The sequence below is a fragment of the Mytilus californianus genome, unplaced genomic scaffold (assembly GCF_021869535.1).
Source record: "Mytilus californianus isolate M0D057914Y unplaced genomic scaffold, xbMytCali1.0.p SCAF_4, whole genome shotgun sequence".
Classification (NCBI taxonomy): domain Eukaryota; kingdom Metazoa; phylum Mollusca; class Bivalvia; order Mytilida; family Mytilidae; genus Mytilus; species Mytilus californianus.
In genome coordinates, this window is record NW_026262690.1 from 5,081,884 (window position 1) to 5,094,304 (window position 12,421).

Sequence of the window (12,421 nt, forward strand, 5' to 3'; positions counted from 1 at the left end):
GTTGCAAACTCCATTGGAAATTTGAATTGAAATTATGACCATATCTTGAGGGAAAGAATTTGTTTGGGGGAAAAAAGGGGAAGGGGGGTAAAAAACAAATTGTGGGGGGGGGGGGGCAATTTTTATACTACTGCAAAAAAAATTTTGTGGTCGTATATTGGTATGACGTTGGCGTCGTCGTCATCGTCGTCCGAAGACACATTAGTTTTCGCACTCTAACTTTAGTTTAAGTGAATGGATCTCTATGAAATTTTACCATAAGGTTCAATACCACAAAAGGAAGGTTGGGATTGATCTTGGGGGTTATGGTACCAACAGTTAAGGAATTAGGGGCCAAAAATAAGCATTTTTGTAACTTCCTGACATAACTTGTGTGTTAGTGTATGGATCTCTCTGACATTGTACCACAAGGTTCCATATCACAAAGGGAATGCTGGGATTGATTTTGGGGGTAATTGCCTCAAAATTTTAGGAATCGGGGGCCAAAAAAAGGGCAAAAAACAAGCATTTTTCTAGTTTCGTGACAATAACTTGTGTGTTAGTGTATGGATCTTTATGAAATTGTACTACAAGGTTCCATATCACAAAGGGAAAGCTGGAATTGAGTTTGGGGGTAATTGCCCATAACCTTTAGGAATAAGGGGCAAAAATAAGCATTTTTCTAGTTTCCAGACAATAACTTGTGTTCAAGTGTATGGATCTCTCTGAAATTGTTCTTCAAGGTACCATACCACAAAGGGAAGGCTAGGATTGATTTTGGGGGTAATTGCCTTAAAATTTTAGGAATTAGGGGCAAAAAAGGGGAAAAAAACAAGCATTTTTCTAGTTACAGGACAATAACTTGTCTGTAAGTGTATGGATCTTTATGAAATTGTACTACAAGGTTCCATATCACAAAGGGAAAGCTGGGTTGGAGTTTGGGGGTAATTGCCCTAAACGTTTAGGAATTTGGGCCAAAAAGGGGCACTAAAAACAAACATTTTTCTAGTTTCCAGACAATGACTTGTGTTCAAGCGTATGGATCTCTCTGAAATTGTACTTCAAGGTATCATACCACAAAGGGAAGGCTGGGATTGAGTTTGGTGGTGATGAATCATAAGGGGGTTCCTTTTTTTTCTTTAAAATTTTCCATTTTAAATTTGTTATTTCTGATTTATATATAAAAGCAAATAATAATGATATGGTTTGAATAGGTAAATTAAATTTTTTTAAGTTCTTAGACCACATTCATTCTGTGTCAGAAACCTATGCTGTGTCAAATATTTAATCACAATCCAAATATAGTGCTGTATCAAGCTTGAATGTTGTGTCCATACTTGCCCCAACTGTTCAGGGTTCGACCTCTGCGGTCGTATCAAGCTGCGCCCAGCGGAGCATTTTATTCTCATTTCAGATTTCGAATATTAAAAAAGAAAATTTCTTTGCAAAAAAAGGGAGGGGGTATAAAAAAAATTTTGGGGGGTCAATACGCACCAGCATAGTGTATTGCACAAAAACAAAAATAAGGGGGGGGTCATTTTTTTTGGGGGGGGAGGGGGGGAGGGGTTTTAATTCGCAACAGCATAGTGTATTGCACAAAAGCAAAAAATTGAATATAAATTCAAATCATATAAATAATTCTAAGTTCTTTGACTACAGTTATTCTGTGTCAGAAACCTATTATGTGTCAAATATTTAATTACAATCCAAATTCAGACCTGTATCAAGTGCGAATATTGTGTCCATTTTTGCCCCAACTGTTCAGAGTTGGACCTCTGCGGTCGTATACAGCTACACTCAGCGAAGCATTTTATTACAATTCTATCTGTAGTTTTAGCAAATCATGGACTCCACATTTGTTTTGTTTTGAAAGGTTTAATTGTGTACCTGCAACTCATAAACCCCTTATTAGAAATTATTGAAACCTTTTCAGAACTTAAACCATATGATGTCGTGGTTCACTTTTTTTTAGACTCACCTGGCCTGAAAAATTATATGAGCTATTGCCATGACTTATCGTCTGTCCTTGTCATCCATCTGTCTGTTATCATTAATTTAGAAAGTTGTTCTCCTCTGAAACTACAGGACTAAATATAATTTAACTTTACCTGAACTTTCCTTAGGGAATTTTGTTTGAAAATTTTGTCCAAAATGTAATCCATCAATAAACATGGCCACTGCTTCTAAAAATAGATAATAGGTCAGAAGGTCAAGGTCTATCCTGTGGAATTTTCAAAACCTTTTTTTTTTTATTTATTGCCCTTGACATGTCAATTTTAAGCAAATTTCAAATTTGGTTAGTATCTTGAAAACTATTATAGATAGAGAGAAACTTAAAATAGTAAAAATGACTAGAATTTATATTTCAAATGGCCAAAATCATATATTGAATTTTTATTAACCTGATTTTCGAAGGAAAAATCCGTTATTGATTTCGGAATGTATGGCAGGCGGGCGGGCGGCTGCAAAACAGTGTCCGTTCATTAACATGAAAATGCTTTGACGAAATTTTTTCAAATTTAGATATGTTGTTTCCTGTGACTAAATGAAGGTCAAGTTCAATTTTCATGATTTTAGCTTTTCTCGTTTTTGAGTTATAGCCCTTTCCAGTAACCAAAAGTGGTACTTATTATGTGATTTGAGTTATTTTCCTTTGAACAGAAATGGTTAATTATATATATAAAGTTTGATTAAACTTACAGATAAGTTTTATAGATTTTTAAAAGACATTGTATTAATGATAAATGACATTTTGGATTTTTATTTTCTTTTCTTTTGTAAATTGTTTGAAGAATTTTGTGGTAGGTTTGTTTGTTATTCTGTATAAACTAATTTTCTGAATGCTATATATATATTTTTTTTATAAAGCGAAGTCCTTTAAAAACTTAGCTTATATTCTATTAATAAACATATATTTAGGCTTCTGATTTTGGGCCCAGTTTTTAAGTTGGTCCAAATCGGGGTCCAAAATTAAACTGTGTTTGATTTCAACATGAATTGAATATATATAGGGTTCTTTGAAATGCTGAATCTAAACCTGTATTTATTTTCATTATTAATTAGATAATACCACATTGAGGTCCAAAGAGTCCTAAATTAAAATTTTGTTTTATTTCATAAAAAATTGATTCTTGGGGTTCTTTGATATGCTGAATTTAATAATGTTTTAGTGGTTAAATCATATCTAATTTTAGAGAACTATTTGTATATCATTTATTCAGTTTGAGTTATTTCCCTTTGAACAGAAAATCAATAAGTATATTGTTAAAATTAAAATGTGTTTCATTTCAGCATAAATTAAATATATATAGGGTTCTTTCAAATGCTGAATCTAAACCTGTATTTAAATATTGGATTTTTGGGCCCAGTTTTCAAGTTGGTCCAAATCAGGGTCCAAAATTAAACTTGTTTGATTTCAACAAAAATTGAATTTATGGGGTTCTTTGAAATGCTGAATCTAACCATGTATTTAGTGATTTTGGATTTTGGGCTCCTTTATCAAATTGGTGCACATTGAGGTCCAAAGGGTCCTATATTAAACTTTTGTTTGATTTCATCAAAAATTAAATTCTTGGGGTTCTTTGATATGCTGATTATAACAATGTACTTAGATTTTGGATATTGGACCATAATAGGTAAATGTCCAATTTCAAATTTTTCAGTTCTTTGACCACATTCATTTTGTGTCACAAACCTATGCTGTGTCAAATATTTAATCACAATCCAAATTCAGAGCTGTTTTAAGCTAAAATGTAGTGTCCATACTTGCTCAACTGTTCGGGGTTCGACCTCTGCAGGAAATCCGGTTTGCTGTCACTCTGACAGCCTCTTGTTATATGAGTTTATCACTCTTGAATGATGATTTTTATCCTTGTTTGCATTTGAAATTATCCTTGTTTGTATATTTTGCGAAAAATTATAGTAGATGTTGAGAAATTTTAATTGTAAAAAAGTTCATAAAAAAAAATATCTGCAAATTATACAAATAACCAAAATCTCAGAGGATTCCTTATTGGAGTTATTATCCTTGAAGGATGATTTTTACCTATATTTTTCATTTTTTTTTTTAGGAAATGATAGCAGAAAGAGAGTATCTTTAAATAGTAATACTGATCAGCAAAATAAGTCCCACAAATAAGTCATCATGGCCTTTATTATCAATTGACATCTACATGAGTTATTGATTTTAACCCATCTCTAGCTCACCTGGCATAACAGGCCAGATGAACCATTGCCATCACTTTGAATCTGTTGTCATTGTTTGTCATCATAAACTTTTTAAATCTTCAATAAACTACTGGGCCAATTGTTACCACTTTACCTGATTTTTTCTTTGGGAATCTAGTGAACCCAGAGATTTGATCCACCAACAAACATGGATGTTGTTGTGAAAAGAAGATTATATGGCCTTTTTTTTGGCTTTCACCTCTAAAAATAAAGCAGTTACAGCAACACTGACATTGGGTCAAAATTATTTATCTCTTTTGAAGTTGACAACCCATTTCTCATAGGAGTTATTGCACTTAAATAACAAATTTTCCAATTTTGGGGTAAAGATTGCATGCAATGCAATCAAAACCCCATGGTATCGACTTGATATCTACATCTTCCAAGGTTTATCATTACCTTTGATAATTCAAACAATATAGCGCAGTGAAGTGATCAGTATTTAGATCCTATCCAGTTCATATCATGCACTTTATTGGTCATATGTTATACTTTGATATTTAAGTTACAATATGTATATTTGAATTACCATACTTGTCAAGAAAACATTTTTTTATTTAAAAGCTTGGTGTATTACTCGATTTATTTCACTTGACTGGGCGGGGTTTAACCGGTTCGCTTATCATAGACCTGTCCATCTATAGATAGGTGTTTTTGGATAAACTCATCAATGAGGTGTCCAGTTATGGTCATCGATCAGGTTAAAATATGTAAACACTATATGTGTATTCGCAAAGTAAATAGTGAGACACAGCCGTTGATTTTCTTGTAAAACGGAGTTTAAAAACATGTAATAATTGTTACATTTTGGAAATTGTGGATATGAATGTATAACTATGGCGATGGCAGTTGCAAAATATGCATATGTCGTAATTCTATAACGTTTTGATATAGTTTTTTTCTTCCTTTTATTCAGAACTTCGACCTTATTGATTACCTTTATTGAACAGCAAGAAGAATTTTCTTTAAAGATTTTCCTTAAAGATTTTACTTGATGCACATTTAATGTAACAAAAGGAAATTAAAAGGTTTAAGTAACAAAAGCAAATAAATCACCACCAGAATTATCAGAATAACTTCTGTTCTAAATATAAAAAAGAAGATGTGGTATGATTGCCAATGAGACAACTCTCCACAAGAGACCAAATGACACAGAAATTAACAACTATAGGTCACTGTACGGCCTTCAACAATGAGCAAAGCCCATACCGCACAGTCAGCTGTAAAAGGCCCCAAAATGACAATGTAAAACAATTCAAACGAGAAAACTAACGGCCTAATTTATGTTTAAAAAAATGAACGAAAAACAAATATGTAACACATAAACAAACGACAACCACTGAATTACAGGCTCCTGACAGGCACATACATACAGAATGTGGCGGGGTTAAACATGTAAGCGGGATCCCAACCCTCCCCCTAACCTGGGACAGTGGTGTAACAGTACAACATAAGAACGAACTATAAAAATCAGTTGAAAGAGGCTTAACTCATCAGATGAATAAAAATGCAAATACTACAAATACAAGTGGACGTGGCCGGGTACTTGTACATCCAAACAACAAAAAAGACACCAAGTACAGATCTGAGAGTACTCGCAGTTACTGACAGTTAGTTCAAAGCTACTAACAACTAATAAAAAAATCATGCATCTAAGACTAAATTATCAATCCGTACACATCCAACATCCAATGGGTTTAGTGTAAAGACGTCATAAACAGTCAGAGAAAAACATAACCTTGTGCAATGCCAAGATACAGGTATCGACAGATTGTAGATCCATGAATGTGTATATGTATATAACAATAATATTTAGTTTGCTTTTAATTTACTGATAACAAAATCAATATTAGTACCAATAAAAACAATATTTAATTATCTTAAACCAGGTTTTTATGATATAAGTTTTAAACTATTCTATTCGTCCCATATCAAACACTCAGTTCTTGTGTATATCCGTTTGGTGACACTGATAGGTGATTAGAAATCAATTATAATAATAACGGCAATCATCCTTATCACACACATCTTCAAATAGACTGTCCTTATGCAAATTAAAACGTAAGCTCCGCCCGCTCAGTTGATATAACATTGGTAATATGAATCTGTTATTAAAATAGGTTCAACTACAAATTACAATCACGAACAAAGGAAGATACATGTAACTCCAACTCAAATTTTTAATTTGCCTAGCAAAATACAATTCAATGTTTTATTTAAAGATTCACAAAATTGCAAAATTACAAAATGAAAGCAATCTTTACCCTTCAGTGCTCACAAATCGTTAGTAGACTCTTTATTGAAATTATTGCCCTTTAATGACGATTTTCCCCAATTTTTGCATTTTGCCTTTTATCTTGAAAACTATAATAGTTACATAGAAACTGTAAATAGCAAAAATGATCAGCAAAAAAAAAGAAACTTATTTCCAATTTTTGACCAAAATCTCGATAGCTTTAAAATATAAAAAGAAACAGTATACACAAAAATTTGGACAGGTGAAGAAGAAGGCTCTTAGCAGCCTCTTGCTTTACGACTGTACCAGCCGGGAATCGACCCAGGAACCCTTGACACAGTACACGGTGAAGAAGTAGGCTCTTAGCAGCCTCTTGTTTTACGACTGAACCAGCCGGGAATCGACCCAGGAACCCTTGGCACAGTACACTACTTTTAACAGAGCTAAAGGAGCAATCCGCTAGCGCAGCTTATGGAGAGCGGTTACATACTAGGTAAGGGGAAGCACCGCTACACTTGTATAGCTGTTTATAACGTGAATGTCTTATTATTATTATAAGATAAATATATTGGGTATATGAGATCCTTGCAAAGATAACATGTCCGTCAGACAGGGTTCACCTGACCTTGACCGGTGATCAAGGTTAAGTTGAATTAGTTTAGTTTTACCACTTTGTATTTCAGGTATAAAATTGTACTTAGCTTCGTCGTCTTTATTCAGGGGAAATTGGTCATAGCTAGGTATTAAACTTTGCACGAGAAGCGTTAAGATCTTATGATTAGGCCAATGTTGGTTTTTCGTTCCTTTTTTATGACAACCCTTTTTAAAACCTATTCAATTGAGTGATTGGATGAACAAAATTTATGTTCGAGAACGGAATTTTAAGCTCTTGATTAAAAACAGTAAAACTGTTAGCTTTATATATTCTACCTATTTTAGTGTTGCTGACAGTAAGTAAATATGAGATTTATTTGCTATATACTCTGAAAAAATTTAATCATTAAAAGTTTTTTTTTTATTTATTTGACACTCATGCTTAAAACTTGGTAGAAAATAGAAAAGGGGCAATCATAAATCATAAGTCGCAATCACAATCACAATGTATAATTACATTTTCTTTTTTTACAGATTTGACTTGTATTTGACCTCTTTTACCGCTATTTTAATGACATTTCTAAACATCTTCATCATGCCGGCCGTCATGTTATTTTTTTTTAAAGTCCATTATATTCAATAATCAACATTTTCCATATAATCTTGTCATTTTACATCCGTTCCTGAACAAGCAATTGTGATGATTTCAACTTACTTGAAGAGGGAAGGCGCAGATGTACATACCGATTTTGTAATCGCCACACGTCATACTTTGATAAGGTCTCTTACACGAATAAAAAGATTATCGGTTAAATACTTCTTAAAAAGTAGTTAATAATTCATTTATCTAATTCATAAATTTGGAATTATCAGTTTGTTTTCTTAACTAATTGTGATAGTTGATAAACAATCTATTTTTATCCCCAAGTAAAATTTGGGAGTAACATTTAACACAACTAAATGAATTTTACTGCGTTAGTTCCTGCAAGGCGCAATTTTATTAAATGGATTGATATATTGCAGCCGACATTTAACAATAGGAATATACAATGCACTATCTGGAACTCATGTGAAAATTCAGAAGTTCTTGACTCCAATAACTATTCAAATTCGCTGAAATGCATATCCACCTCAGACAGCATTCATGAAAGCATTAAACAGATTTGTCTTATACCACTGACTATTTTGATTATTGCCATCAATGTCTGTGTTTTGTTGGTGATTGCTGTCAACAAAAAATTTCACAACACGACATATATGCTAATTGCGGCTCTGGGGTTTGCCGATCTTTGTGTTGGTTTTGTCTCAATTGAAACTCTTGTTACACGAGCATCAGAGAAAACTCTCGACTTATGCTTGATTCGGATTGGTTTTACAATAGCTGCTTGCGTTGGTTCCTTGTTTGTTCTAATGCTTATTGCGGTAGACAGATACATCGCTGTTTTTAAAGGACTAAGATATATTCAAATAGTGAAACGGGGAAGAGTAATATTCGGAATAGTTCTGGTATCTATCATTTCACTTTCTGTTGGATTCTTGCCATTAATGGGATGGCGTGTGCCAACGTACCATAAATATTGTTCCTTTTTGTATGTTGTACCGGCTAACTACATAATTGTATTATTTTCCAGCTGCGTTTTTATTCCAATTACAGCCATGTTTGTAATATATGGGAGATTGTACAAAAATGCGCAAATTCACATTAAAAGAATTGAATCTATTGAAAACATTACTCAGCCTAGATTAAGTAACGGACAATTACGAATTTCTCCAAGGACGGCAAAATCTTTGAAAACTCTTACCGTTGTGTTTGGATGTGTTCTATTAACGTGGATGCCTTTCTTGATCACATCTATCGCACAAATCATCTGCGGAGACGAAGCTTGTTTTCTTAAGGACATTGTCGGGACACATTTGCTGATATTAGGATTTTCAAATTCATTTTTGAATCCAGTAATATATGCTCTTGGGACAAAGGATTTTAGAGAAACATTTGTCCACACTTGTTTTGGAAGATTGCCCTGTTTTAATCAAAGACCGTCGCGGTCGCGATCCAATATCTACCCTGTATTCTCTAGAACACAACTTTAGTGCACTGAACTTCAACAGAAAGTTACGACTTACTTTAATATCAATGATTACAAATTCTGTTACTGGAACATTTTCTTAACAGTATTATGTTAAAATGTCCGCCTGTTTACGAGGAATAAAATTTTGAATATTTCGGTGACTTGCTTTCTTTGTAAATATCTTGTCTTTAGTAAACGATAATTTCTCTATATTTTGTTGAATATCTTCGTTACAATTGAAGTATATGTTGAAGTTTGTTATACTTCACCACCTGGAAAAAAACCCATAAGCAATGAGACGGGTCCCTTATATACTTAAAATTTGAAAGGATGGATGGGTTTTATAATTTTGGTCCGCCTGATAGTAATTTTAATCAATGTTGCTTACCAATTTCATTGAAATTTTTACACAGTTTTTCAAACTTGGATTACAACTAGGCTATGCCTGATTTGATGGGTATTATATTCATTTTGTTACATATAATTTGGCTCAGTTTTGTTTGGAAAACATTGGGATCGATGATTGATATTCTGTTCGTTGAACAGTTTGAAACTTTAGTAAACAGTGCCTTTTATTTCTCTTTGTCAATTGTAGTTGATTGACTTCACTGCCAACAATTTCAAAACAAAGAGACGTATCATGATTGTCAAAACAAAGAGACGTATCATGATTGTCAAACTGCATGACACAACTGACTGTATTCCCCAAACACCATAGTCCAATATACCTTGATTGCAACGTCATTCCGAAACATTTCTATACAACTAACTATATTCCCCAAACACCATAGTCCAATATACCTTGATTGCAACATCATTCCGAAACATTTCCATACAACTAAATAAACCAACAACTGGAACATCATTAAGATGCAAATCAGTCTTATTGCTACTCTTCTTACTTTTTATCATTACAGTAAACATATTTACCACCTTTAATCCCATGAAAACTATCAGTCTAAAACAGAGAAATTCAAAGAGCAGTACTAGTTCCATCAGAGAAAAAAATTACACGAGACCAACAATCACTGAAAAAAAATCTAGAAATGAGACTTTAAACTTCAGAATACCTTAGAATATAGAGAATATAAGAATGCTTTTTATCTGAAGTTTGGTGGATGGTTGTCTCGTTGGCAATCATACCTTATTTCCTTATTTTTATATTAGAATTATAATTATAAACTGTAGAAGTATTGGAGATATAAAAGCAGAATTCCTAGTAATGTTCAACTACTCAATACCAGACTTATTACTGAGAACAGTAATGATTTTAAGAAATAAAATCAGGGGGAAATCCAACAAAAGACTCGATCAAATCAAGCGAGACATTCCCAGTCAACTAAGAAATACCATAATACAGAAATGACAGAGCAACTATAGGAGGAGGTTCCTTGGCGTCAATATGGCCCATAAAGATTATTTTGGTACCATATGTTTCAGTTGGATTTTTTATTTTGTTGGAAGCCTGCTGTAGACATGAGCGAGTTCAGCATGTTAGTAGTTATTTGCGAATTATTCTATGATGTTGGCCTGAGACTCAATCTTTCCAGACATAGATTAAAGTAACCTAATAGTAAATTAAAATGGCACAATACAAAGATATACAAAACGCAAAGGCCCATAATATAAATATCAACGAACTGTGGTCTGACACAGATTCACGAAGAACCCACATGAGAAACTCTGAAAACCTATTTTGATTCTAAACATATTTTATTCATTAAGATATGAAAAAGATTGAGCAACAGGCACAGCCTATAAAGGCTCTCTCCATATTACATGTACAAGGTATAAATCAAATATTAACAACTGTATTTAAAATAATATAATATAGTGGAACATGCATGCTAATTATGAGCACACACAAGCAAATATATGTTTACAGTGTTAAATACTAAATGTAAAGTATATATAAGTATATGTATATAGGCAACTACTCATCATTTATTCAAGTACCTTGAAACATGTAAATATCCTTTATAAGTCATTAGAATTATATATATATATGGTTTGGAAGAGACACTAAGCTAGCTTAGTGGAATTAATGTTGAAGTGGAGAAAAAAAATAACACTAAATAAAACAAAATTTAAGAAAATTTCAAACAAAACGTTGAGTGTCACTGATATATTTCTGAACAGATTTGAAAAAAGCAATATTCATATCTTATGAAAATAATCTGTTTCCAAAAAGTAATAATTCAATATTTATGTCAACATTATCAACAATGGAGTAAATGGAATCAAGTAGGATCTGTCTTACATCATTGTACTTAGGGCAAATAAAAAAGAAATGTTGGTTAACCTCAACAGGGTGACCACAGTTTGCACAAAAAGTGTTCTCTGATAAGAACTGATTAAACAAATGGGATTTTAGGTTGCTAGCATTATTTCTGAGTTGACAATGACTTATATTAAGTTTCTTTACCCCATAGTTGAAAGGTTTAAATATTTCATCAGTCCTATAAAACTTGTCCAGTCCACTACTAAGTATACACAAACTTGGGGATTTTTGTAAACTCAGAGGAAGACTATTCCAAAGCCTTATAGTGGAAGAAATGAAACTATTAAAATAAGAGCTAGTTCTGGCAAGAGGCGGGTAAAAAGTGTTATTTTCATTCCTCAAAGTATAAGGGTTTTGTCTGGAAGATATGGCTGGACTAACTCATATAAGCATGCAAGTGTCATCCCATTTAATATTTTATAGAATAGTATAAGCTTATGTTTATTTCGTCTTTTCTCCAAAGTTTCTAATCCTAATTCAATATAAAGTTTTTGTCTTGAGGAATTACGCCGTAGTCCTGTAATAATTCTAGCAGCTTCTATTTGAATATTTTCTAGAAGCTCAGACTCGTGCTGGGAGCAATTGCCCCAAACAACATCACCATACTCTACTCTAATATATAGGTCTAATAAAAGCATAATAAATACGTATAAGTGAACTCCTATCTAATAAATGTTCAACTTAACGAAGCACAGATAGACGAGAGCATGCTTTTTTATAAATAATATCAATATGTGTGTTCCATGAAGCTGATGACTAAAATGTTATCCCAAGATGACAGTGAATATTTATTTTCTCAACCTCTTTTGAGAAACCTATTTGACCTAGTATTTACAACAAAACCATCACTGGTAATGTCATCTACCTATATACCATGCAGAACCATCTGACAGTGCAGCAGCAATAACATAAATAGATACCAAACCATACTACCTAAAGACAAATCAAATAAAAAGATACATCTTTTCTTAACAAATTGGGACAAAATTAAAGACGACCTTAAATAGATATAAGAAGATGTGGTATGAGTGCCAA

The 12,421-nt window shown here is 32.8% G+C and overlaps 1 protein-coding gene across 1 annotated transcript; it reads left to right on the forward strand.

Annotated features, from left to right (window-relative positions):
• The first annotated feature begins 6,913 nt into the window (after positions 1-6,913).
• On the forward strand, positions 6,914-9,127 carry LOC127699067 (glucose-dependent insulinotropic receptor-like). Its single transcript, XM_052202807.1, has 4 exons — positions 6,914-6,935; positions 7,382-7,392; positions 8,060-8,197; positions 8,333-9,127. Exons 1-4 carry the CDS (start codon positions 6,914-6,916, stop codon positions 9,125-9,127), a joined length of 966 nt encoding a protein of 321 aa, XP_052058767.1.
• The last annotated feature ends 3,294 nt before the right edge of the window (positions 9,128-12,421 follow it).